This window comes from Tetrao urogallus (genome assembly GCF_951394365.1).
Source record: "Tetrao urogallus genome assembly, chromosome: 2".
Taxonomy (NCBI): Eukaryota; Metazoa; Chordata; class Aves; order Galliformes; family Phasianidae; genus Tetrao; species Tetrao urogallus.
The window spans coordinates 57,195,953-57,223,147 of NC_136814.1; the positions used below are offsets into that span (position 1 = coordinate 57,195,953).

The window sequence follows — 27,195 nt, forward strand, 5'->3', positions numbered from 1 at the left end:
TAACTTCATTAATAGTCTGGATGATGAGAAGAGTGTACATTCAACAAATCTGCGTATGATGCCCTGGATGCCTACCTGTGCGACCTGCTGTAGGGAACCTGCTTTAGCAGGGGGGTTGGACTCGATGATCTCTGGAGGTCCCTTTCAACCCCTACAATTCTGTGATTCTGTGACACGAGATTAGAGAGTGTGGCTGATATGCCAGAGGGACGTGCTGCCCTGCAGAGGACTTTGATGTACTGGAGAGATGAGAGGAAAGTGAAGAGTCTTGCAACTTAGGAGGAACATCCCCATGCATCAGCACATGCTGGGCACTGCCCAGCTGAAAGCATCTGTGCATAAAGGTGATCCTGATGGACAACAAGTTAAACATGAGCCAGTAATAGGCTCTTGTGGCAATTAAGGCCAATGGTATCCTGGGCTGCACTAGGAGGAGCGTTGCCAGGAGTTCGAGGAAGATGATTCTTTCCCTTTACTCAGCACTGGCTCTTTTCAGTGGTTCTCAGTGCCCGGACAAGAGGCAGTGAGCATGAACTGTAACAGGCGAGTTTTCCTGTGAACATCAGGAAGCACTTCTTTATGGTGCATGTGACCAAGCACTAGTGCATGTTGGCCAGTGGGGTTCCTTCCTCAGAGATCTTAAAAAAACAAACTGCCTGGACATTGGTCTGGGTAGCCTACTGTGAATGCCCCAGCTCGAACAGGGGTTGGACCAAATAATGCAGAGGTCTTTGCCAACCTCACACGTTTTGTAATTCTGTGATGTTAATGTTTTGGGTTGTAGAATAAACTTTCTGTTTTGCTTCTGAAATTACTGCAAAAAAAAAATAGAAATGTTGCTCTTTTGCTCACAAGGTGTTACAGTCTTTGTGTCTGGAAAGTGTTCCATGGCAAAAAAATTCTGATGCCAGAACTATTTGGCTCTGGAAGATCTTGGTAATCTGCTGTTTCTTTGAAGTGGATTCCTTTATTTTTTCATAATAGAAAGGTCACGTGCCTTGGCAGAATTATTCTAGAAAATCTACAGGGCTCTTCTTATAAAGCTCTGTCTCCATTTTCAACTGGCAGAAAAATGCAGGAGTAAGTGCATTTGCAAGTAGATGTTGATCTCTTGCTTAGAACTACTTTCTACCTTTCTTTCATTTGTTGAGTGATGCTCAGCTCTGCTGCTGTTGATTGTTATTTTTTCTACTCTGTTTTCAGATCTGAAGTTCAGTCTTGGAACTAATGAGCAGAAGAGCCCGCTTGAAGACATGCCATTTTCAGAGACTGACATCAATTTGGAGATACCTTTTGCAGAACAGGCAGCTAATCTCAAAGACAACTCACTAGGCAAAATGTATAAGGATGGAGGGGGCGATACTCTCCGCACGGTATGTTTCCTATTTATTGCCATCATTGTTTTCATTGGTGAATAGTACTGTTTGAATGATATTTATCTGACACTGAGTGAATTAGGTTTAAAAGAATATTGTTTGATCTAGCTTTATGGGGATAAACCTCAAGATTTTTGTGAATAGTATTCTCAGTAACATGGAAATTACTATTTTATACCATCACGTATGTCTTTGTCATTCTAGCAGAACTCACTTTGTGTGTTCAAAATAATGGACTAGTAATGTTAAGCTGTAATAGTGGCATAATTGTACACAACCTGTGTCCTTATTTCATTTGTTTACAGCTCTTTTTCCTGTTAGGTGAGATGCTCTATCTCTGTAATGGTAATATCTTTCGTCAATTAAAAGGAGTTACTGGATGCCTGTGGAAACCTTATGTAGCTATCTGGTAGAGATAGATGGAGAATGACAATGAAGAACAGAGTGGTCTATAAAAATCTGAAGTGAAGTGGCAGGGAGCTAAGGATTACTTTTTACTCAGTTTTACCTTCCAACTCAGTAAAAAAGACTTAATTCTGAAAGTATCTAAATAGAAACAAAATAAGATCCTTCAGGATGTTTTGTCATTGATCCTCAGGCATTTCTAAGGACCTCTCTTTGCCTAACATTTTGTGAACATGCAGTTACGTATGACCTGAAAACTAATGACTGGTGTGAAGAACATCTCTTTTGTCTAGCAGTGTATCCAAACACATCTGAATAAATGTGGTGGCTGAAGTAATAATGTTTCATTTCTTCAAACACTTAATTTCAATCAAATAAACATGCAGTTCTTCAAATTGTAATTACCCTATTTATTCTAATTTAAACATTATACATCAGACACTAACAGATATTTGGAAACGAATTCTAAAGTGTTTGAGTCACACTTCCGTAATGCAGCTTATAATGGTTTAGCTTGCTTATATTTACTTATTTACATGTGTACTACATGATTTTGCTATATCTTTAGCTTAGCTTATGAAAGATTGCTCAATGCTTATGATAGGGGATTTCTAATTCAGTGATGAAAGGAGTGGCAAAATGATAGAAAAGGAAGGGAATTACCTGTTTAAAAAGCTACAGTTTGATTTGTTGCACCTTCATCATTGGCAGCTATTTTTAACCATTTATGATTATGCAAGTCAATGAAACCTCAAGGCAGGAGAGAACTGACTATCTATCTACAATTTGTAAATTGTATTTATGTACACTTTAAGTATGTACAATTGTAGCCACGCATCATGGCCACCAAATCAAATCAGATGTGCTATCGCTGGGTCTGTAAAGAATGAAAAAATTATTCTGGAGTATATTTGTTCTTTCCAAATGGAGAGGAAATCTTGTCAGCCTTCCTGCTTTGAGTCATGTATGCTACTAATAGCAGGCATGGGAAATAATATAACTTAGAAGCCTGCTGATGAAAGGTGGCGTTAAAAAACTCTGTGGATTAGGAATGTCTCCCTGTCCTTCTGAACAGATTTCTTTATATTCCTCTCCAACTGCAGCTTCTGAGTGTACAGAAGTTATTTCAACATACATGATCCATAATTATGGTTCCCCTTTCTGTAAGAAGGAAAGCCTTTTATTCTTATTTGTATGATAGTCAAATATGTTATTTTGATTGAATAAGCGCAGGGGGATTTCTATGCCAATTGTACATGCATAGGATTGTTAATGGGCAACTGTGGAAACCAGTGTAAATTACAGCAAGACAAAGCCAGACTGGAAATGCATTGTGAAAGGACATTCGGCAGTGGATACAAGTGATAACAAGGAAAATCCCATTTTGTAAAGAAAACAACTCTCCATGAGCATGTTAAGCACCAAAGCAGCTGCTCTCAGAGATTGTGGAATTTCTCTTACTGAAGGATTTCAAAACTCATTCAGACAATAATTGGAGCAAGCTGATCATATTTTGAATTTAGCCTTGCTTTGAGTGTGCAGTTGGATTAGATGACCTCCAGAAGTTACTAGCAACATAAATCATCCTATGATCCAAAGCTTGTCTGCTTCGCAAACTATTCAGGGGATTCCTCCATGTTTCCATTAGTAGCAGCAGGCTTCATGATGAAAGGTTGTGCTCTGAAGCCTTTGAGCAAAGTAATTTGTTATGACTTGTTGTTATGCTGCAAATCTCTGCCTTTAGAATTTTAGACTGCCAAAGGACAAAACAGGAACCACAAAGATTGGTGACCTGGCCCCTCAGGACATGAAGAAAGTCTATTCTTTAGCACTGATTGAATTGACTGCTCTCTATGACGTACTTGGGACAGAATTCAAGCAACAAAAAGCTGCAAAAATCAAAACCAAAGGTAAGTTACTGTTTCATACACTGAAACAAATGGGTTTTAATCTAATGAAACAAATGTATCTGGTTATTTATGATTTTCTAGCATAAAATTTGTATTTAATTGATAAATAGTAACAGATACTGAGCAGCATTTAATTATGCATCTTAATTCAGGGCACATTTTAGGCAAGTTCATGCACATAGTCACTCTAGAGACTGTGCTCTCTGTATAAAGTTAAAACTCAGGCTGGAAATGAGCAGATAACCAAGCAGTGAGGAAGGGGGACCTTCCCCTTACTAGCATATTGTACAGGAGTGGCTGCACAAAAGTTTCTATGAGATTGTATATTCCCCAGGAGGACAGATGTATGTGCATTTTGTCATTCCTGCCCTCATGAAGGTAGGTACTATGCAAGTCCTTCCTGACTTTTTGCTTTTCTTGATCTTGGTTGAAGACACTGGCAACCATTATCACCTGCTTTCCTATTATGTCTGGCACAGACTTTCCTGGGTCACATAGCTGTGCCCATTTGGTATTTCCTAAGGTCACAGTGCAACATACAAAGTGAAAGATTTGGATATCGGGGAAAATTCTTTACAGAGAGCATGGTGAGGTTCAGGAACAGGCTGCCCAGAGAGGTTGTGGATGCCCCATCCCTAGAGATGTTCAAGGCCAGATTGGATGGGGCCCTGGGCAGCCTGGTCTCTAGTATTAAATGGAGAGGTTGGTGGCCCTGCATGTGGCAGGGAGGTTGGAGGTTCATGATCCTTGAGATCCCTTCTAACCCTGGCCATTCTGTGATTCTGTATGAGAGAGGTGTTTGCAAAGGATTTTAAGACATTTGCAGCCTACCATTTTGCTCTACAAGACAATGGAGTATGTTTATGTATATATTATCACAGTGCTTTTCTTGGGGACTTAGGACGCATGAAAACTAATTTCAAGATGCTAGAGATTTTCAGTGCTTTGTTTGCTTTCTGTATTTCTGGCTTCCGCTAAATGTTTTACAAGAGCTTGAAATGTGTTACCAGTTAATCACAAGCTTGCTTTGGCCAAAACCCTGTTCTCAAGGTTCAGTTAGTATGACAGTGCAATAGCTCGCTTTAAATAATTAAAGGCAACAGAGTCTTGAAATATATATAGCAAGGTACGATATATTCTTCAGAATACAATCTTGACTTTCTGGTAGTAGAAAAGAGCAAATGTCATAAACAGAAACATGTATGAGACCTTGATCCTCTAAATGTATTTTCTTCTTGTAGAAGTGCTTGTGATTAATACACAGAAAGAGACAAACACTTTCATGTATTTTGGGTCTTAGTTTTAATTGGTCCTCCTTAGCAAATCTTATGGTTGAGTACATTACCTAAATAACTTTGTTTAACTGACAAGCAGTTGTGAAAAGTATTGCATTGATCAAAAGCCTTATTTTTCATCAGATTAAAAAAGATGAATTAGAAATGTGTAGGATAAAGACAATGACATGTCAGATTTCCTTGCCTATAGATCTGCTCTTCAGTGTAATTATTTCAGTGCCTTGTTCAAGTGCTCTACTTGATCCCCTCCTCGTCACTCAGGAAGTGTTGTTTGCCTGAATGATTGATACAGTGGAGAATCTACTGGCTGTTCTTTGTGTTTGAGTACATAAAGATGATGAAAACGTGATTCTTCTGTGCAATGCTGTGCTGCTGCCTTTTTATTGCCCCCCTACAGTTTTTTTCTTCAATTTCATCTCAGTAGAAACTTTCATTATTGACAAAATCTTCAAGATGATAGAACTATGGAGTAGAGCTATTGGATGTATATATGAGTCTACATATTTTAGTGGTAAACCTTTTACTCTGATAGAGAAGAACTCCTTGATGTGGTGTTTCAAATTATGTTTCTTTGATATATGCATCACACTTCTTCAAGAGCTGTCATCTTTTTAGTAATTACAGCTGCTGCTCTGTGCTTGATAGTAACATGAGCAGCTTTTAGCTACATGTAGGATTATATGCTGCTTCACAAAAATTGCACATGCAGCAGTTATCTGTACCTTTTGCTGAGAAATTCTTTGGCAACAGGCTTTGGGTTAGTATTGGTGAGTATAGCTTTCAGAAGTCGTTCTCTTCCGTTTACATGGACCATAAAACAAATGGGTGTCCTATCTATTTCAAGACTAATATAATTTTGCATGAAGAATACATTAACTAGAAACTAAATGATATTTTATTTTTTATTTGTGCAACCTTAGCACCTTTTAAAGACCATTTTCCAACCCAGACTTAATGATAATTTTGCTTCTTAAAAAAAAAAACCAACAAAATAAAAACCAACTTTGGAAAGGTGCTAATCATTCTATCATGATGGTTTTGTATAATGCAAAACCACATGAAGGGTTGAAAATCTCTTTTTTCAAAACTCTTATGGAGAGACGTTGAGAGTAACTCTGGATGATAATTACATCTGTTTTGTTTTTGTAGCCAAATTTCTGGATATTTTACTCATGTCTTTTGCATCTTTTCTATATTATCTTACCCTGAATGCATGAAGATGTGCATTCCATGGTCATCATCAGAATCACTCTATAAACCAGAACCATGCAAGTGGTTCATTTACACAATTTGCTTCGCTGTACTGCAGAACACGCAGATGACAGAAGTCAAAACAGAAGAGTCCTGATTTATGACCGAAGGAAGAGATGAATGAGTCACTTTAACCAAAATGCTTTTTGTAATAACTCAATAAAAGCATTCAAACACTTTGAACAAACACTATGAATGTATTGAATAAGCTTACTGTTTTCAAAGTATGGTTTTATGCCATCATCGCATGTGTAGGAACAGATACAGATAATATCTCAGTTTCTTTTGCTTTATTCTTCAGACTGTGGCTTGTTTGGTGTCCCACTGTCAGTTTTACTGGAACAGGATCAGAAGAAGGTGCCAGGCACCAAGATCCCACTGATTTTTCAAAAGGTAAATAAGCACAAGCTAGTCAACTTATTCCATACCTGCAAATGACAATCAATAACATTTTGTCCTGAATTTATTTTCTCTCTGTAGCATAGCTTACAATATATTACTCTAGTCAAAGTTACAGTAACTTTTATTTGCAGGTTTACTTACTAATTTATTAGTTATTAATTTAGTTATTTATTTATTAGATGTGGTACTAGGGAATGTGGTTTAGTGGGCAACATTGGTGATAACTGGACAGTTGGACTAGATGATACTAGAGGTATTTCTCAACCTTAATGATTCTTTGATTCTATGAATTTAGTAAACTTGATACTTTGCTTTGTATCACACATATTTTGAGGTAAATTAATAGTTTGCTTTTGTTTGTTGCAACTAGTCTGCAATTTATAAGAACTGTGAATTATTACTGGTGCGTTCCAGTAGATTTCAGTACTAAGTAAAAGTACTTGGATGTCCTCTGGCGAAGTTGAAAAGAAGAGTATTTGTGAGATAACTATTTTAGCACATGAAGGAGGTCTATAGATAGTTTTATTTTTAACAAAAGAGACAAACTCTTTAGAAGTATTCATAGAAGGGACAAGAACCATATTAAAGATTTTATTCTACATCTACAACAACTCTAATCCATTTCTAAACTGTGCATTTGTGTGCTCATATGTTGTATATTTGTACCACACATGTACATACATAAAGGCTCCAATATATTAGAACCATCTACCAGTAATTTTTAATTGACATCTTAATTTATGCAGTGTGGTTTGTGTTTGACAGTTGATTTCCCAGATAGAAGAGTCAACTCTGGAGACAGAAGGACTTCTTAGAATACCAGGAGTTGCAACAAGAGTAAAGGTAAAACATTATGTAGATTTTTAGCACCCCTAAAAGCTTATTTGATCTCCCTCTTTTGTTACAGAAATATATTTTGAGGCCAGATTATTATTAAAATAATAATAATCTTCAAAAACAGAAAGAAAAGTCTTTTCAGAAAAAAAAATGAGTTATATTAGCCAGGAGGCTGATGGTTTGATCCAGTGTAGTTTTGGGGAAAGTTCAAGTTGGAAGCAGAGTCAAAGCTATGTTTCAAATTGAGTTGTGCCAAAATCTCATTAATTCTTGGCACAAGCTTTCTAGCCTCTTGCTTTTTTCCCTGAACCAGCTTAATCATCTGAACAGTTTATACACAGTCTTGTACCCCAGGAGGAAGTTTTTTTCTGGCATTGTGAGCTTGCTTTAATAGCTGGACTTAACCTACATTACAGAGCAAGGCAGGCAGCATGTGCTGAAGAATCTTTCAGATTTTTTTTTATGAACAGCAAACTAACTTCTTAGCTCTCTGAACACATCCTTGTTAGGCACATCCGTTCACACACACTGACACTTCACAGAGTGGGTGCCAATTACACACAGACTCTTCCCCAGTGTTTTCCTTAGTGCGGGAAACTAAATACACAGTATGATTCATGCCAAGAGTCCATGTGTTAAAAAGATGGTCTGAACTGGCCTTAAATGCTAAAAGATAATTTAAGTGGATTCAGCTGTCCAAAGATGCCTGCCAGCCTCTATCATGTCGAACTTTGTCCAGCAGCTGGTTCACTGGAAACTGAAGGAAGGGAATATTATGGAAACTGGCTTTGTTTATTTACCAGTAACTAAGATTTTTTAAAAATATATTTCCTTCATTCTTTCTTTTCCACTCTACATCAGTTCTGCCTAATGGAATTACTTTGAGATGATTTTGTTTGTTTATTCCTTAATCTTTATAAAATTAATACAGTTTCTTAGGAAGAAGATCATTAATTATTTTTCCTTCATTAAATTTTTGCCTATTTATTTGCAGAAACTTCTTTGAATTAAATAATTGTTTTGTTAGAAAAAAATGTTACATTCTTTTACTTATTTAAATAGAAACCTTCATAGAAAAAAAAATAACTCAGCATACTGAAGGACCTATATTATCTCTAATTTCGTTAAACTGTTTTTCTCCTATTGAAAAATAAAACAAATCTTTCTTACATAGTTTTATAAAATGGTACAGATGATTGGAAGAAAATATTTTGCTATTTTATTTTAATATTATTTTTATAGTTATAATTAAGATAATGTATTGCATATTTATGATATCCCATAGTTAAATATTTTTACTTTAAAACCTAAGCACAGGTCCATTAGGATGTGTAGTTGACATTTCTGTTCTTGCCCTTCAGATAAAACAATTCATTTTATCTAGTTTTTTAATACTGCATTAACTATGCTGATTTAGTTTGAATTTGGATGTAGAAGGTGGTAAGTCTCAGCAGGAAAATTTTCATCTATTTCTAAAGGCTGATTTTGTTCTTGATGGGAAGCAAATGATATCCACATGACTGTAGACATCTGAGTTAGTATCTTAGCACCACTGACCCTTGTACACAATCTATGGAGATAGAAGATCTCTCTGGAGGACAGTTGAGAACATCCAATTTTTATATCAACCTGAATGTTCACATTTTCTTCACAAATCTATTTGTAGCAAAAGATTAGCAGCAGATGGAGTTAAGCTATATTTCAGATGTTTCTGAAAACATTGTTGTGTGTATAATGCATGACTTCTAGCAGGCAAGTGTTATTGATGCTGTCTGTATCTACTGCCTTGCAGAGCCTTTGCCAAGAATTAGAAGCAAAATTTTATGAAGGGACTTTCAACTGGGAAAATGTAAAGCAACATGATGCAGCAAGTCTTTTAAAACTCTTCATCCGTGAACTGCCTCAACCTCTCCTAACTGTAGAATATCTCAAAGCTTTCCAAGATGTACAGAGTGAGTAGTGTCCTTTCCATTTCCGTTGCAAAGAAATAATACAGTGTAGAGAATCGTTTCTCTACCATAATTAGCATTTTCACTAATAATATGTGAAAGAAAACAAATCACAAATATTACTTATCATCAGATAAAAACTGTATCTTTGCTAATAAACATTAGCAAAGTAATATTTTTCATTGAACATCTACTTTAATAGTTTACTTGTAAAGTGAAAGCACAGTATTGCTTTTTGTTATGTTTCTAGTGGCCTTTAGGAATTATAAAGGAGTTAAAAGAAAGTTGTGTAAGGCGGTATCAGTTTATGAATAATATTTGTTTCATAGAATCATGGAATGGCTTGGATTAAAAGGGACCTCAAGGATTGTCAAGTTCCAACCCCCCTGCCACAGACAGGGTTGCAAACCACTAGATCAGGCACTAGACCAGGTTGCCAAGAGCCCCATCCAGCCTGGTCTTAAACACCTCAAGGGGGACGGGGCATCCACAGGCTCTCTGAGCAACCTGTTCCAGCACCTCACCATTTTCTCAGAAAAAAACTTCCCTCTGAAATATAGTCTAAATCTTCTCTCCTTCAGTTTAAAACCATTCCTCCTTGTCCTGTCACTGCCCTTGTAAAAAGGGTATATATACAGAGATTATATGTTTCTAAGTAAAGTTTCTATGTAAAGGAAGACAACAGCAAAGATGTAATAGTTCTGCACAAAATCCAAGAAATGGTAATGTGTACTGTTTAGCATGGCACATGGAAAGTATTTTATCCATTTGCCGTAGTAGAAGTTACAACAGAATTGTCAAAACTGCTAACTTGATCAGCAAGTTCACGTGAAAACATCCTCCTTTCCAACTGGTCACCAAGACAGCAAAGCAAGCATACCAGCTGTAACATAAAGAAAGCAGACTGTTTGTGACAGTGAATCAGGAGTGAGAGTCCACATACACCAACACAGGGGTGTTGGTTTCAGACAAATTATTCCTGCTTTTTTGTGGGCTCAGTGATGATGGCTTATTTCTAAGTGCATTATCAGATAATTCCCATGGTCAAGCAGACAGGCAGTTATTTTTCAAAACTCTGGGCAGTTCCACTCTCCAGTTTAGAAGATTTTTTCAAGTGCATAGACCTTCAATTGATATGAGTAGGGGACTGGAGCTTAAGCCTGTTACGTAGTGGTGTTGATTTTGCAGCACTGAGCAGCAGGTTAAAGCAGACCAGAATACTTTCAGATGATGCTGACAGCTAGCAGTTCCTAAGGTTGTTCCAACTAACAGATAAGGTTCAGAGCCAGGATGGTTTCTGCTTGCCACTTCTGACTGTCTTCAAGCCTTTTGTGGTTTTACTTATCCAGAAAATATTCAGATGACAGGATGCAAAATGCATGCAGCCAAATAATTTGATATAAAACAGACTTAACACTTTGTGGACTCCAATTATTTAATTGTCTGCCTTTGTATTGGTTGAGTGCAGTAAGATTAGGTAGTAGAGAAAAAAGGGCCATTTTTGGGACAGTAAACGGTATTTTTCATGATAATGCATTTAAATAGCGAGGTTAGACTTTTTACTATTTAAATATTTAAATGACTTAATTAAAACAATTTATTTTGTTAAGTGACTGACAGAACTAAAACTAGAACATTATTTGGGTGAACAGATGGAAAACCTTGATTTAAGTAATAAATCTTAATTGTTTTGCTATTGAGTTCTTACTTACTTTTAATGTATGTCTTTCTAAGCAGGCAAGTACACTGTTGTCCCTGTTTCCATGTTTTAAAAGATTGTATAATTTACCATTCTTTTATTTGTATCATTTATTTTTACTATGGAAGAAAATAGTCACAAGCTGTTTTTTATATCATGGATTAACTTTTTTTCTTTTCTTTTCTTTTCTTTTTTTTCTGTATCTCCCAAATTGTTTTGAACAAAATATATTTGAAGTAGCAGTTTTGTTGGAATCTCATTGGAATGCACAAAACCAGATCTGTTAAGCTGTGTCAGATGCAGGTCTTTCTTTGCTTTTGTTATGTATGGACTGATTCATTAGGAATCTGCTGGGAAGGCCCTAAAGTATGACAGGAGGAAATTTATCACAAGTGACAAACCCGAGAGAGTTGGGGCTCTTCACTGTTCCACACTGCCAGAATTTAGGAGCCATGCTATGTTTGCTATGATTCTCCCTGCTGTAGATAAGTATTCAGCTTCTTTGCTGTTGGCTTTATCCCCACTGGTTTGCCACTCCAGCTGTTGCTACTCGTGTTGCCGGTGTCTTGCGGGGGTGACTTGGGAGACAGTGTAACTGTTCAGGCAATCAGAGAAACTGTGAATGAGGCTTTCAACATACTCTTGAAATTTTAGGCAGAGGCTCAAAAAGGGAGGAACCATTAGCCAGCTAGTTTTCTCTTTTAACATTGCAAAATAGAAAATCACAAGACTCTGAAAAATGCTGCCAAAAGACAGTTGAGTCATACAGCAACTGAATCACACAAGAGTGTTTGGAAGAAAATCAGAAAAGAAGGATTTGCCAGTCCTTTGTCACACCATGACAACAAGCCATGTGCATGCATTCAGCATTTTATAAGATGTTTCCACTTTAAAATCATGCTTTCTGAAAGGGACAAATGACAATTTTAAAATACTGAAGTTCTTTTGTTTCACTGGCAGATCTTCCAAGGAAGAAACAGCAGCTGCAAGCTTTGAATCTTTTGGTTATCCTTCTACCTGAAGCAAACAGAGACACACTGAAGGTTAGAATTGCCAATACATTTTTTCCTGTGTGAATATTTTGCCTGTTTCTGTGAATTCACTGTAATGAATACTGCTGTCTTTCAACTTTTTTTTTTTTTTTTTTTTTTTTTTTTTTTTTCTGTTGAAAGTTAATGCTGAAACTAAGGATTCTTTTTTTCATATTTGACAGAACTTCAGAAAAAAACATGACTTAGGACCCTAATTCCACCCAAATGACTTTAAGAGTATGACTTGAATTTTTTCCAGGAGGTTGCAATAATAATCTTTCAGTGAATGACCTCTTCTCTTACAAGTTTCTTACCTATTTTTTTTTAGCTGTAGCAGTCATTATTTGCAGGGCAAAAAAATAAAATGTACTAGAATCCTGCACATTATTGTCTGCTTTTATGAAATGAGTTTATCTTTCTGTTTTTATTTCCTACTTTTACCTTTGTCTTTTGTTTCTACTACATAAATAACAAATTGATGCTTCCTACTGTTACTTGCATCACATCACTCATAGAAATTTACAATTTCAGCATGTCCTTCTGTAGCAGAGCTATCAGAAATCGCTTTCAGAAAATATTTACTATTAAAATTTTTATTATCAAAAGTGAATTTGCATGATTTCCGGGGGATACAGAACATATTCTACCATAGCCAAAAAGATTCAATTTGTTTTCATTGTTTAAATGTATTTTCCTTTTTGAGTTAATGTGTGGAAGGACGGAGGAGGATTCCTGAGTGGAGTTACAAATATCTGGAACTGAGTTTATTGAAGATTGACAGTTTGTAACTGGCCACTTGTCATTCACAATTCAGTGGTTTTCTCACTATTCCTGTACCTCATGGGACTAGACACTCCAATGACAGCTGGCATTACTGTATTCACTTTCATTTTAAGAAAAAACAACCGTAGTGTTTTCAAAAGCATATGGGAAATGCTACTTACACACCAACATAAGAAGTCTTTTGGAAAACCTCATTGTACAGAGCTTTAGCGTAACTTAAATGCTTTTGAAAATATTAGTAACAAGAATTATTTACTTTGTTCTATAAAGAATACTTGTACTGCAGTCTTCTGAAGAAACATATCCACACTTCTTGTTTTTAATGTGGCTTTGTTAGGAATAATGACATTTTTCCAAGAACATGTAACGTCATGTTTCAATCTAACTTTTTCATGTGCAAAGCTGAGCTTTAAATTCTGCTGTGATTTCAGGTACTGCTCGAGTTCCTTCAAAGGGTAATAGATCATCGAGAGAAAAACAAAATGACACTAAACAATGTTGCAATGGTGATGGCCCCAAACCTTTTCACATTTCAAGGGCTTGGCTCAAAGAGTATTGAACAGAGCGAGTTTGCTATGGCAGCTGGAACAGCAAATGTCATGCGTTTTATGATTCAGTACCAAAAACTTCTCTGGACAGTAAGTGTATTCCTAAGGGGAAAAAAACTGCCATGAATTTCACAAACAAGGCATCTGAACAAAGAAGTAATGTGAACTTATTTCCATGATTTAGAGAAAGATCAGTCAGCCGTGTCCAGCTGGGTTCTTTCTCGTAGGTGATTCTGTTGGGAATGAAATAGAGTTATTACACATTATGCTGGAGTTAAGCTCTGATGGTCCGAGTTTCAGTATTTAGTATGCACCGTGAGTGAACTCAAAAATAAATCCTTGGGGAATCTTTTTATTTGTTCTGTTGGTATGCATTGTTACAAGGAATTTACTCGTGTCTGCTTAGAGATACTCACAGGGAACATGGTGTTTAAATCCAGACTTTGGGGCCAGACTTTGCATTATATAAAGTATGTTTTGATAAAAACATGAAATTCTGTCATGGTCTCAAGGAAGCTCTCCCTTAAAAAGACTGAAGAACTTGAACCTTTCTTGTTCATCAGCACCTTTAAACAATCTTGACCTTTGCTACAAACGTGGAAAAGTTATCGCCATTGTACAGACTAAGTGCTAAGTGAATTTTTTGGCTGAGGAAAGTAAAATCTGTATGATTTCACTTCTCTTCCACTAAGAGAGATGTAATATCACAAGTGCAGTGTTTATAAAATTATTTCATAGCTTTATATTATTTGAATCCTTAATTATTACTTTGGAATAGATATTATTTATTCCGTTCCTGTTTGACAATCTGTAAATTTATAATGTTTTGGTTAGTTAGTGATGGAAATGATGAGGTTATTCAATGCTTACTATCTATATTCGTCTAGATTCCCAAGTTTATTGTTAACCAAGTGAGAAAACAAAACACTGAAAACCAGAAGAAGGAGAAAAAAGACAAAGCTATGAAGAAACTTCTGAAAAAGATGGCTTATGATCGGGAAAAGCACGAGAAGCAGGACAAGACACCTAATGATGTAAGAAAACATATATCTGAAATATGTAACTGTATATAACTGAAATATAACTGTATTAATAAGTCTGTCATCTCTCTAGTGTAAAAGTGGATATTGCCAAGAGGATATCTACATTTAATTTAATTATTTAATTTCAATAAATAGGAGGTTAATAGATAGGTTTCATAGTTATGGATTACCATCATGACACTTTTAGAAGGTTGAGCTGTTTATCTTTTCTCCAGATTTTCCAAAATGTATCTATTCTGAAAAGTGATATCACATAGGTTGTTTCAGTTTGGGTGTCTGAAACAAAAGTAGATTAGTGTTTGGAGAGAAAACAAGTGGTGTACAATCTTGTGAGCTGAGATCAAACTAAAGATTTCAGTGAATTAGAGACACCTTGTGGTAGTTTGCAAAAATGCATGGGTTTGAATCTTAACAAATATGAGTACGGCAAACTGTTAAAAAAAAATTGTCATTTTCTGATAAAAGCAAAGGTGGTTAACATATTAAGACAAAATTAGAATGTGGCATGTGAATGTATCTTCTGTGGTATCCACTTGAATTGATATTGCAAGCATACATATGTGTGTATATTGCATACATATATAAATGTATATATACATGTATATTTGAGTCTGCAAAAACATGGATCCTTTGGACAATTGCATCCAGCATCTGCTAGAACCATATATTTAAGTGTTCCTACTTCACTTTGCACGCAGTAGTGACACATCTTTAAAATGAATGAATGAGCAGTACTTTGCCTTACTTTCACATCTATATGACTATACTTGAAGGAATCTATACACAAAATCAGGAGTTATCTACAATTTTAAAATAAAGCTAATAAAGCTAATTAAATATTGACATTTATTTTGTACTGTCTAATAAGAAGAGGATTCTTTGAATCCAATTCAGCGGTATTAATGTGAGCTGACGCTTAAAGGAATGCTGCCATCCATTGTTCAACATGGAAATAACAGCAAATACACTGAAATAGGCAAGTGCTATTGCAGCTTCACGTATCAGAATATTTTTTTGTGATTCAGTGCTGATGTTTTTATAGTAAAATATGTCTTTTTAATCCACTAGAGAGTTATGACTGAAGTCTCATGTAATACTTACCCAAAATTATTACCTAAACATAAAAGTAAGGTTGCTATCAAATAATTTTCTTTAAGCCCCAGAAATCTCTGGGGATTCCCTGCAAAATTAAATAGAATTTTTCACACATTTTTCACTCCTGCTCAAAGTTTTCATAATTAGGGTGCCTGGGAACACAGTACTCTTAAAATCATATTCTCAGCTATGATATGGCTTCATTGTGAATGTCATTTATACATTTTTCTGTGTGGCTGAAATTGCCTCAACTCTTTCAATTCTTTAAGAAAAAAGCTTCCCCTTCCCATCTCCTTCCCCCCAATTATGAGTTTGTACTGCCTTAGGTTGAAATTGAGGTGATTTAACTGTGCAGTTCCTGGACTGAACTCCACCATTAGATGGCAAGTGAGACACTTAAACTTCTGGTGAATCACCATTCTGGTGAATGCTGTTTGAAACTGTTGAGAGTTAATTATCTTGCTTGCAGCTGAATAAAACGTAAGTGAAAGTTACGCATGCTGTGGCACCCCACGTGGTTAAACAGAGATAGCCAGAGTTTGAGTCAGTTTCATAATCTTCAGAAATATCTCAACATTTTCTGTGGCAGTCAGCTCATTTGGTAATCTGTATAAATCTTATGTCTCATGAGGCCTTTCTATCATTCTCTCTCCCCCTTTTAAGAAACATCACTTATTGTGCAAGGGAAGCAGATTTGGGGCAAAATCTTTGTACAGTGCTGAGTGTGGGTAATGGGGTTTATGAAGGGGGCAGCTAAGCATACAATTCTATGGCCCAAGTTTGTGTTAGGGAGTAAGTGTTTATGCTATGGTGGGTGTGCACAGTGCTTTAGCCAGGCAAAGAAAGATGCCCTCGTGACTGCAAATTTATCCACTAGAATAGCTAATAGATACCACCTGTCACTGTATTCCTCTCTATATTGCAATTGTTCCAAAATAAAGGAACAGCCATGTTGGTGGCAAAGTGCAATGCTACTGGGCTTATCTGGTACAGCTGTACATAGCTGATTGTCCCAAGTGAGGTGTACTACTTGCAGTTCAAAGAGACAAACTGCATCCCAATCCTTTCAGGCTTTGTCTCTCATTTAGCAAGTTCGTTTCGAACTTCAGTTTTAGTCTTCATAATCCTAGTGCTTCTTCCTTGGTTGGTATCATTTGCACATTTGGTAAGTATAAACCCATCATCTGAGTTGCAAGTGAAAATACTGTGCAGTTGCTTCATCCCTCTCTTTGTCTAGCCTGATGGATATCCAAGCATGTCATGCAAAGTAATCAGCAAGAGCCTCACAGATCCTACAGCCTGCAGCTCTTTTGTGAAACATAGATCAAGTCTCTATGAAAAGCCCTAACTGGAATGTTTTGAATTGTGCTACAGTTCCTTCTGTAAGACTGCTCCTGCATGACTTATAATCACTTTTTCTGTCCCACTATCTTGTATAGTGAATGGACTAGAGGATGTTCATTATCTATTCTTCTATAGTTGGGCACCATGAACATACTGTTCAGCTGAGCATGAAAAGATGTAGGTAGTGAAAGTGGCAAAATGCATTCATTAGCTGAGTTAATAATGATTCTGTTTAAATAAACAGAGTAATTACCTTGTTTGATTTTCTGACTGTAATGTTTCTGCTTGGTGGACATTTCTCATTCTCTCATGCATTCAAGGCAGGCAGCTTTTTAAATCATTTATTAAATGCCTGCTATACAGAGAAAAGGACTGTTGGCCAACTGAAGTTGAAGAAGGCAACTTCATTAAAATAAACTGAAATAAAGTAGGACCGAATTGTATACTAAAATGAAACAAATTTACAGTAAATTTGATAAAAGACCATTTAGGAACAACTGTAAATAACCTTTTCATCTTTAAAAGTTTCGTATCCTTTTGCTAGGAAGCATGATCCCAACAGTCTGGAGAGACTGAAGAAGAGAAGAAGTTCTCTTCTCTGAAGAGAACTGAAGAAGAGAATAAGTTGTTTAAACAGGAATTAATTTTCTATCCAATATATACAGCCGTGTTTCCATGGATGAAGGCCTTAAAGAATAGATCAGGCAAATTTAGAGATAGATATACGGAATTGCTTTTTGAGATCCTTTGCAGCCTTATGAATCTTTGATTGCATGATTACTGTGAAGCAAACTCTCAGTGAGCACTCTGGCTTGTGAGAGTCCCTGTTCATTGCAGGGGAGTTGGACTAGATGACCTTTACAGGTCTCTTCCAACTTTAAGGATTCTATGATTCTATGTATGAGTTGAACAGAAAAGCGATCCCGTGGAGCCCTCCTTCTTTGTAAGTGATATGATTGATATTTGTCATCAAGGATTTTTGGATTGAAATAACATACAAATCAATTATGTAGGTTGACTTGCTGGAGATATTCTAGAGAATAAAAAATAGGGACAGAAAGCTCTTGTAGTGAATATCTGTTTCAATAGGAAATATTTCCTGAAAAATAGGGATCATTTGAAGTATTCATAGATCATTCTACTTTGTGTTACCTTTTTTCTTTTCTTTTCTTTTCTTTTCTTTTCTTTTCTTTTCTTTTCTTTTCTTTTCTTTTCTTTTCTTTTCTTTTCTTTTCTTTTCTTTTCTTTTCTTTTCTTTTCTTTTCTTTTCTTTTCTTTTCTTTTCTTTTCTTTTCTTTTCTTTTCTTTTCTTTTCTTTTCTTTTCTTTTCTTTTCTTTTCTTTTCTTTTCTTTTCTTTTCTTTCCCTTTCCCTTTCCCTTTCCCTTTCCCTTTCCCTTTCCCTTTCCCTTTCCCTTTCCCTTTCCCTTTCCCTTTCCCTTTCCCTTTCCCTTTCCCTTTCCCTTTCCCTTTCCCTTTCCCTTTCCCTTTCCCTTTCCCTTTCCCTTTCCCTTTCCCTTTCCCTTTCCCTTTCCCTTTCCCTTTCCCTTTTCCTTTTCCTTTTCCTTTTCCTTTTCCTTTTCCTTTCTCTTTTGGCATGAAATTCAGTTTGAATGAAAGTGGAAAGGTTTCTTCTGGAAGTTTCAGGAGGGCCTGGAATGTAGGAATGTCACGGAGTTGACCAGATCAATCTACGTCCGTGACAGGGGCAACAGGCCTCTGCCCTGCCCCCCCACCCCAGTCCCACAAAAATGGGAAGGAAGGAAGGGAGGAAAAGAGCAGTGGCAACAATCTATGGAGGAAAACTTATTTTACTATAATATCGGAATACAAGATAACAAAATATAATACAATTTAATTGAAATTGAGATGAATAAATCAGACAAGATGAGAGAGAGAGAGTTCCCGGGACCGAGTCAAACCTGAAAAGCTTGGAACGGCTAGGAAAGCACCTCCAGCACCCACTGCAAGGCAGCAAGAGAGCGCCCCCCCCCCCCCCCCACCCAGAAGGGCCAGATCCTGTGACTTCTGTAATGTACAGGGATAGGTACCTGGAAATGGGGCATTAACACTTCAGTGCCCCGTACACTACATGGTGTTTTGATGTGGAATACTGAAACCCAAAAAAACCAAAACAAAAACAAACAAACAAACAAAAAAACATAGAACCATGACAAGGAACTGCTTGGCTTTCATGCCTACATCAAGTCTTTCTGTCTTTTCTGTGTCAGTCTCATATGCTTTTCGTCATACCTGAATGTGTTCTTAATATAGCAGTAGCTGTTATTTCTAACATCTTCAAAAAATAATTAAGCACTACTATTCTTTTGTTCTAAAGTTCTTTATGTGGGTAAAAAGAGATTTGAAGGCCTTATGCAATTTACTGAATTTCTCTGTAGTTATCGTATTTCTGCAGTGAAGTGTAGTAGAAAGTGGTGAAGTGCACTTACAGAGCACCGTACTGTTACTTATTTCATACTGTATTTTGAGTAACTCATCAAAGCCAGCTGCTCACAGCTTTGTTCCAACACCGTTATTGCTTTGCAGGCTGATGTTCCTCAGGGAGTGATACGGGTGCAAGCACCTCATCTTTCGAAAGTTTCCATGGCAATACAGCTGACAGAAGACCTGAAAGCCAGTGATATAGTAGCCAGATTTCTCAGTGAGAAAAGGTACAAATACATTTTTATTAACGTGTATTCTATCAAGAAAAAAGTTTTAAAATTGTTTGAATCAAAGTGAGTTCATGAACTTTGGGGTCAAATTTAGCGCACTAGAATATACACTTGAGGAATTAATCTCGTGTTTCTAATGCCTCTAAAGCTCATGAGGCCGTCAGGAATGCACAAAAACTATTAGTAAAAACTGATCAGCTCTTTAGTCTGATGGGATAATACTTTTATTAAAAGAATACTTTTGTTATATTCTCAGAAGAAGAAGGGATCTCCAAGAAAACAAGTCTAAGAAAGAAAGAGATGAGGAAAAGAGAAAACATCATATAAAAATGGAATTAATATATAACAATAGTACAGGTATTGGAATATAGATATCTGAAAATGTTGCTCGTGCAGTGTTTTAAAAGGAAAATTTGAGTTATCCAAATCCAATGAGAAATGAAGAAGTTTTAGAAAAGATTTTACATATATTTTATATGTACATGAGCAAAGTAAGAAATTGGAATGGATTTAGCAAAAAAACCCCAAATCATTAACATACGTGGGCATCATATACCACTATTCATGCTAAAGGAATAACAGTGCTCTGTGTGAAATCAAGAAGATAGTTCTTCTTAAGAGCTGTTCTCAAGGGCTTATATTTTTGAATGAAAGTTATTTTTTTTGGCTGCACCGTAGCATATACTATTAGAATTACACAGTGAGAAAAATAAAATCTTTTTGTAATTCGGAGACTTTATTCCTCCACTGTATGTTTTTTCACTTCTTTTAGTTGCAGCAAAAATAAAACCAGCAAGAATATGGTTTCCGTACCCAACCGCTTGGCTTTTTCAGACATATGAAGTGTGTGAGGGGAATACTTATTTTTGCAGCAGCAGTGAAAGAAAAATTAGAGGGTAAATATCAGGCTACTTGCTAATAACAGTTGAATGCTTTTCTAAAAACCACGAATTCTTCACATCTATGAAGGCTGCTCCAAAAGTAATGCCTCCTCTTCTATTATGTTGGCTCACGACATAAAAGTTGGTGGTGTGGCAGTAGAGGTTGAACCTTCCCGATACTCCATTACACGTTGTTGCTGTGTGAGAGATGGCAGCAGAGGGGCAATCTGACAGAATGGTGTCTGACATGTAAGTGCCCATGAAGCAAAGGTGTGGAATTGAATTCCTCCATGCAGAAAAAATGGCACCTATTGACATTCACTGATGCTTGCTGAACATTTATGGAGTCCAAATGGTGTTATGTGAGCACGATGAGGCAAGAGGCGGTGTGTTTCAGCAGCAACAATGACAGTGGGTCACCTGCACTGGGAAACATTGCTACAAGCATGGTATGCAGGTTCTTGTTCATGGCTGGCAAATTGCATAGCTAATCATGGTGACAACACTGAAAAATAGTATTTTCTTGCTGAGAATTTGTTCTATCAAATAATGTTATTGTGTTCTTTTTTATCTGTTGTAGTTTCCCTGGAAATACACAGGAGGTATTACTTTTGGAGCGACTTATGTATCTTATTTATACCTTTTCTGTAGTTTATTGCTCACTTGCAGGACTATTTGCACTAGTATGCAAGGGTGTTCTTGTTCACTTTATCAGTAAATAAGTATAAACAAAAAGGATTTACAGCTGCTGCACTGCTGATCTTAATTAGCAGAACTTCTACCAGAAATGTCTCAGTTGTTGGCATACAAATTCTTTGCTAGTGTACAAGTTCTTTTGCAGTAGTTAATCTATGCTTTTTGTTCCTGACAGTGGAAATGTCCAAACACTCAAGAAAGAAGAGGTCTTCCTTTATGAAATAGGAGGAAATATTGGTAAGAATGGCCTCTGTACAACTTCTTTTGCTAGAATAAGACTGTTCAGCACTTAATACATGGATTTACTGTGTGACTACATTTATTCACATCCTGACACTAAAGCAGAAAGTTAACCCTGGGGAAAAGGAAGCAGAGAAGGTGGTGTAATCATCATATTAGTAGTACATTATTATCTGTTCTAAAGTAGGAAGACTGCTGTTACAGATGTTCCTGATACGTATGTACAATAAAGAAGCATAGAAAGGTGCTTGAAGTTCATCTTCTTCATCTCTTTGTACTGAGGCATAGTAAGTGAACTTACAGCCCTTATGCTCTTCATTGGAGTGTTGCTTGCAGGCTCCAATGAAAAAATGACCATTAAAACGGAAAAATGACCAAGTAATGAAATTTTCAAACAGTTAATCTTTCCTGCTCTGTGTAACAATTGATTAAAGCAAATAGCAGATCAGCAAGGTGAAGGCCAAAGGCTGACACTGAAAGCAGTTCAGAAATTTCCTAATGAATGCAAAAGTATTTTTGTGTTAGAAATCAGTTCCCATTATTTTTCATATGCTGAGAAAAAAAAAACAAACAAAAAACAACAACACCCCAAAACCTAGAAGACAGCATTGTATTGAACTTACACCCTACATTCACTTTTTCCATATTAAGCTGTATTTGAAAGCATAAAATTCCATGAATATGCCGTATGTCTGTACTGCATGTTTAAATACTACATGTAGTTGCTATTTTTATCATTATTCCATTTAACCTAATCACTACTTCAATTTATTTTTTTTTATGTCTAAACTGAAAAATTTCCCTGCAAGAGGTGAAAAAAAACTGGATGCCAGATTAGTATATTATCTTTCCCTTACATGTCCATTATATACGCAGTCTTTCAGCTGAGACAAGAACTCCCTGACGTTAACCTACTATGGTTTACATGTTAACATAGACCAGCTTTCCAGATCTTTGCAGTTCCTATCTTCCCAAACTAGCTGATGTACAAGGAGCCCCAAAGGCAAACAAGCTGACAGGCTCATTTTGCACTCATATGCTTATGCTCACATTTGTAATATGAGCAATGCTGACGTCCTTTACCCTAACAGATGGAGCTGCTGAAGTTTCCAGACATTTTTTGGTGTGCCCAGTACACTGTGGGTCTTCACGGCACTGAACAGGAATTCTGCTATTGCTTCATGAGCACGACTGGATACAGAAATCATAGCATTTCAGAATGGTTTTGGTTGAAAGGGACCTTAAAGTTTATCATCCATTCCAGTCCTATGCTGTGAGCAGGGCTCCCACCCACTAGATCAGGCTGCCCAGGGCCCCATCTAGTGTGGCCTTGAACACATTCAGGGGTGGGTCATCCACATCTTTTTCATCCTGTGGGTCACTGAGGGTCTCGTCCAGAAGTGTGGGTGGTACATGGCACACAGGTTGGGATAAAAATTCCTGAGAGAGAACAGGCTGCCCCCAGGCATGGAGCAGGGATGGAGGTTTATCAGGAAGAGCATATTTGAGCAGACAATCTCATTTGCTTGCCTGCAATAAGCAGAATGTCAAGACAGCTGGCAGGCTGACCCTGCTTCAGGGTAACACCTCTGCTTGCCTTCTGCTTTAGGAGAATATATTTCCAGAAACATCTGGTTGGCAGATTAAAGAAGCTACCAGTCATCTACCTCAATCACTTGGTGTGGTGAAGTAGGAGAGGGGCTGTAGTGTATAGCTGCAAATGCAAAAGCCCATGGGGAAATGGGAAGAGAAAGCTGATCTTGATGGAACAGCATGTTATTTTCATCATAGCTACCAGACAAAAATGAGTTTCTTGTAATGCACCGAAAACACTGTACTACTTTTCTCTCTTTTGTCAGTAACCATTAGAAGTGCTATGCAGAAGTGTTAACCAAGAGAAGCAGAGTGGGGAATAATACCTTCTTAACAAGGAGAAACCCTGCTCAGACTTTCCATTTCAGAAAAGAAAGAAATTTTAATGGGCTTCAATGGAATTTTGAATTAACCACAAGACAACCAGGGCCCCGTTTTCCTTTATTAAACCTTCAGAGAGTGGAGCTTCCATGCAAATAGTCTGTGAAGAATCTGACCCAGTGCCACAGAGTTGGAACCTCCCACAGCTTCCCTCACAGCCTCAACCTGCATCCCTTCCTCTCCAAGATGGATGAGAAAGCTAAAAGCACTTCTAGGCTTTAGCTATGTTGTCCATTGTTAAATACCACAGAAATAGCTTGAAAACTGAAATGGAATAAACCAGCAACTTTCAAAATAATTTCTTATTTTTAATTTTTTTCTTTACTGATGTAGCCAAATAACCTCTTTTTTGTTTTTTTCTTTTTTTTTTTTCTAAGGGGAACGCTGCCTTGATGATGATACCTACATGAAGGACCTCTACCAGCTCAACCCAAATGCTGAGTGGGTTATAAAATCTAAGCAGAGCTAAGCAAATGGCAAAAGAACAAACCATGGACTTACCTTGTAATGCTGAATTTTTCAAAGGGGTAGTGTGTTCTTTCAACATTCAACTTTACTATACTTATTAATAGAAACTTACCTAGTTAAAAAAAAGAAAGGCAATGGAAACCCAACAATGATTACTAGTAAATTTTCACTTTTACTTACAGCAAGATACCAGAAAGAACTTTTTCCACTCATTTGATATGAGAATAAGTCAGTTAAACACTTTAATGGCACTAATCTCCCTTAATGATACTCCCATCTGGTAGGTCTGGTTTCAAAAGAATTTATTTTTCAAACAGATGTTTAACCTCTTTATGTTAGAGATCTAAAATCTGTTTGCATAGAAGTGTGTGTTCACATAGGTTTTTGCAGTGGTAGGACACTGGAGAACCAAATCCTGATCAGCACTTCTGAATGGTACAGTATTAAAAATACCTGAAACCATTTCTCAAGTAAGTGTGAAATTCGCAGGAAAAAACTGCAGTACAATATATATTTTGTTTTTGGAAGTCCTAATTTTATTCACTTTCTAGGTAAACTTTGATAGAAACTATTTAAAAACAACTGTGAAAATGCTTTCTATGCATCTTTTTGCTAGATCTTTTTAATATTTTTATTCTTATTATGGCTGATCGTATTCTTGATACTATTTTTTTTTTTTTTTTTGAGTAGGACAGTATAATACAGTGAGTCATTTTTAAAGCTCACCACTCTTGGCAGTGTCCTTTCTCAAATAATGTCACCACTAGAAAGATGTCTGAGTTTATCAGCAGTGATACATGGATATGTTGCAAATGTTGATTTCAGGGTTTTTGGACATCTGATAGATTGCAGAGCATTTTGTGAACTGCCAAAATCTGCCAATTATGAGCACAATAAAGACTGTTAGGGTGAATAAAATAACTGTGGAGAGAAACTGTAAGCTCAGTTTCACAGTAGCAAACCACCAAATCTTTCACTCAAAATCAGGGTAAAGGTCTGCTGTGGAGTGTACATAGGCTCTTTGGTATTACCTACCACCAGCTTTACATCTGGTCTATCCTGGATGAGGCCAGAATCAAGTTCTACCTTCCCTGATAGATGCTGTCTAAACCACTTGAAAATTAATAGTCCAATGGTGAATCATTTCAAATCCTCCTCTTGGCAGAAGAAAGGACTGAATTCTCCTTGTGGAATTCATTGATACTGAATTACAGACTGACATGGCTCACTGCAGTGCTAAGTGCTGTGACTGTGGCTTCAGAATCCAGTCCCATAGCAATGCTTTGGGCTCACAAACCTGTGTACCACTTCACAGTTTATTTGTAAACTAGATCACCCCTGCTGTAGCACATATCTGCATGCTGACCACCTGAAGTAACTACTGTGAAATGATGTCCTTGGAACTAAGCATTTTCTTCTGATGCACACAGAATTACACTGACCTCATAGGGAATGTCTACATACAATCAAGAACTGCATTTGATTTTTTTTTTTTTTTTTTTTTTGTACTTGATCAAAGCTAATGAAAGGAATTGGGGGGCCTTTCTACTGAGCTTTGGATATAGGCCCTGGCTGTGTTATTCCCAAAGAAACCACTGGAACTCTATTTTATGCACAAGCAGTGAAGTAGAATTCTGACAGGTCATAGAAAAATTTGGGCACCTTCTGATTAGTTATCTGCAGTGTACGAACAATTTGAGGGCTGTAAGTATTCATTGTTGTTAAAAAGACTCCGAGAGGATGCAGTGAAGGATTCTGCAGAGCAGGATGAAGGAAATTGGAGACTGCTGTAGCAGGTCTGCTCCCAATGCTCTGCCTCTGTGGGTACCCCCATGGTTTTGCACTGAGCCATGGTAGCACTCCCCATAAGACAAATCGCTTTGTCAGTAGAACAAAACTCACTTGCTGTTCTTTAAGGGATAGAGTAGAAAATCAGAGCAGTGCTTAGGCAAAATATTTATTAATCTAATGTAATACATAGAAGGTGTTTTTGTCATGTAAGGCAGAAATGATGTGATGTAGTACACATAGTTCTATAAGCGACTGCTCGCAACTGGGACGCCAGGTGTTGTTTGAATCAGGAGCAAAGTGCAGAGGATGGGAACAGCTGCATGGTTCTGGCGTAACATTACAACCTGCTGGCTATGATCTTTTAAATAACTTTGTTTCTGGTTTAGTGCCATTATCTTTTTTTTTTTTTTTTTTTTTTTTAATTTAAAAGGCTCTTTTATAATTAAATGTTATTTTTTTTCTGAATGCTCTTCTCCTTTGACTTATTATGTGAAAGCTTTCTGTGCACGTCAAACACAAAACGACACCGAGTGAGGATTATTTTTTAATTTCACACCGTGCGTCTTTGCAGGTAGTTCGTTGTTTTGTGCGTGGAAAGAGACGTTGCTAAGCGGCACGTTCAGTTACACTGCCTTGCAGCCTGACGACAAGAGCGCTGCTACCCGGCACCTACCCGCGGTAGCACCAACGCCACCCTTCACTGAGGCCGCCGCCCCGCCCCGCCCCGCCCCGCCCCGCCCCGCCCCGCCCCGCTGACGGACGGCCGCACGGAACGCGCCCTGCCGCGGTGCTACGGCGCCCCCTCGTGGGCAGAGCTGGATCCTACGCGGCTGTGAGCGGGGGGGCGTTGTCTTTACGAGAGTGGGTGCGAAGCGCGTTCCCTGCTCTGGGTGGCGTTTCAGATGCTTTTGTTTGAATGTTAGGCGTAGTTGTGCCGCTGGCTGCTCGTTTCCCAGTTCCCGGCCTTTTGTCGCTGGGTGGCTCGTGCCTCCTCCTTTTCCCCGCCTCCGCCGCCTCCACCCGTAATCCTCGCATTCCCCTCCCACGGGAGAGCGCTGGGAGGGTGGCATCTTCCATCCCACCTTCGCCCTCCCTAAGCAGCTTGCAGGAGGGCATGTGGCAGGGCCCTCGGCTGCAGGTCAGCAGGGGGGATTCATAGAGATAGCGGGCAGGTGAGTGGGTCTGGGTGTGTGCTCTGACCATCAGGCAGCGCTACTGTGCCATGCGGGTGATGGAGCAGGGGCACAGGTTGACCAGAGATTGGAGTCTCCTCCTTGAAGATCTTCAGAAGCCACCTGGACGTGATGCTGAGCAACCTGCTCTGAGTGCCCCTGCTTGGGCAGGGGTTAGAGCAGATGGGCACATGGGTCCCTTTCCACCTCAGCTGTTCCATGTTAAGCACTGGCAAAACCTCCTGTGAGGCTGCTTTGAACTCAGGGCCTTAGGAGATGCGCCCATTGAGGAGGAAATGCTTTAGGAAGTCCTGACTAAAACTTTTTTGCAA

General features: G+C 37.7%; 1 protein-coding gene across 1 annotated transcript in view; it reads left to right on the top strand.

Moving 5' to 3' along the window:
* Positions 1-23,901, top strand: part of ARHGAP18 (Rho GTPase activating protein 18) — a gene marked incomplete at both ends in the record, with an annotated part of 58,154 nt that extends 34,253 nt beyond the window's left edge. The window contains 11 exons of the mRNA XM_079532492.1: positions 1,204-1,373; positions 3,526-3,691; positions 6,539-6,630; positions 7,405-7,482; positions 9,269-9,428; positions 12,085-12,167; positions 13,370-13,576; positions 14,374-14,520; positions 19,514-19,638; positions 21,394-21,455; positions 23,810-23,901. Of these exons, the coding sequence (XP_079388618.1) occupies positions 1,204-1,373; positions 3,526-3,691; positions 6,539-6,630; positions 7,405-7,482; positions 9,269-9,428; positions 12,085-12,167; positions 13,370-13,576; positions 14,374-14,520; positions 19,514-19,638; positions 21,394-21,455; positions 23,810-23,901 (1,382 nt within the window). The remainder of the gene's footprint in view (positions 1-1,203; positions 1,374-3,525; positions 3,692-6,538; positions 6,631-7,404; positions 7,483-9,268; positions 9,429-12,084; positions 12,168-13,369; positions 13,577-14,373; positions 14,521-19,513; positions 19,639-21,393; positions 21,456-23,809) is intronic.
* Between the last annotated feature and the right edge of the window lie 3,294 nt (positions 23,902-27,195).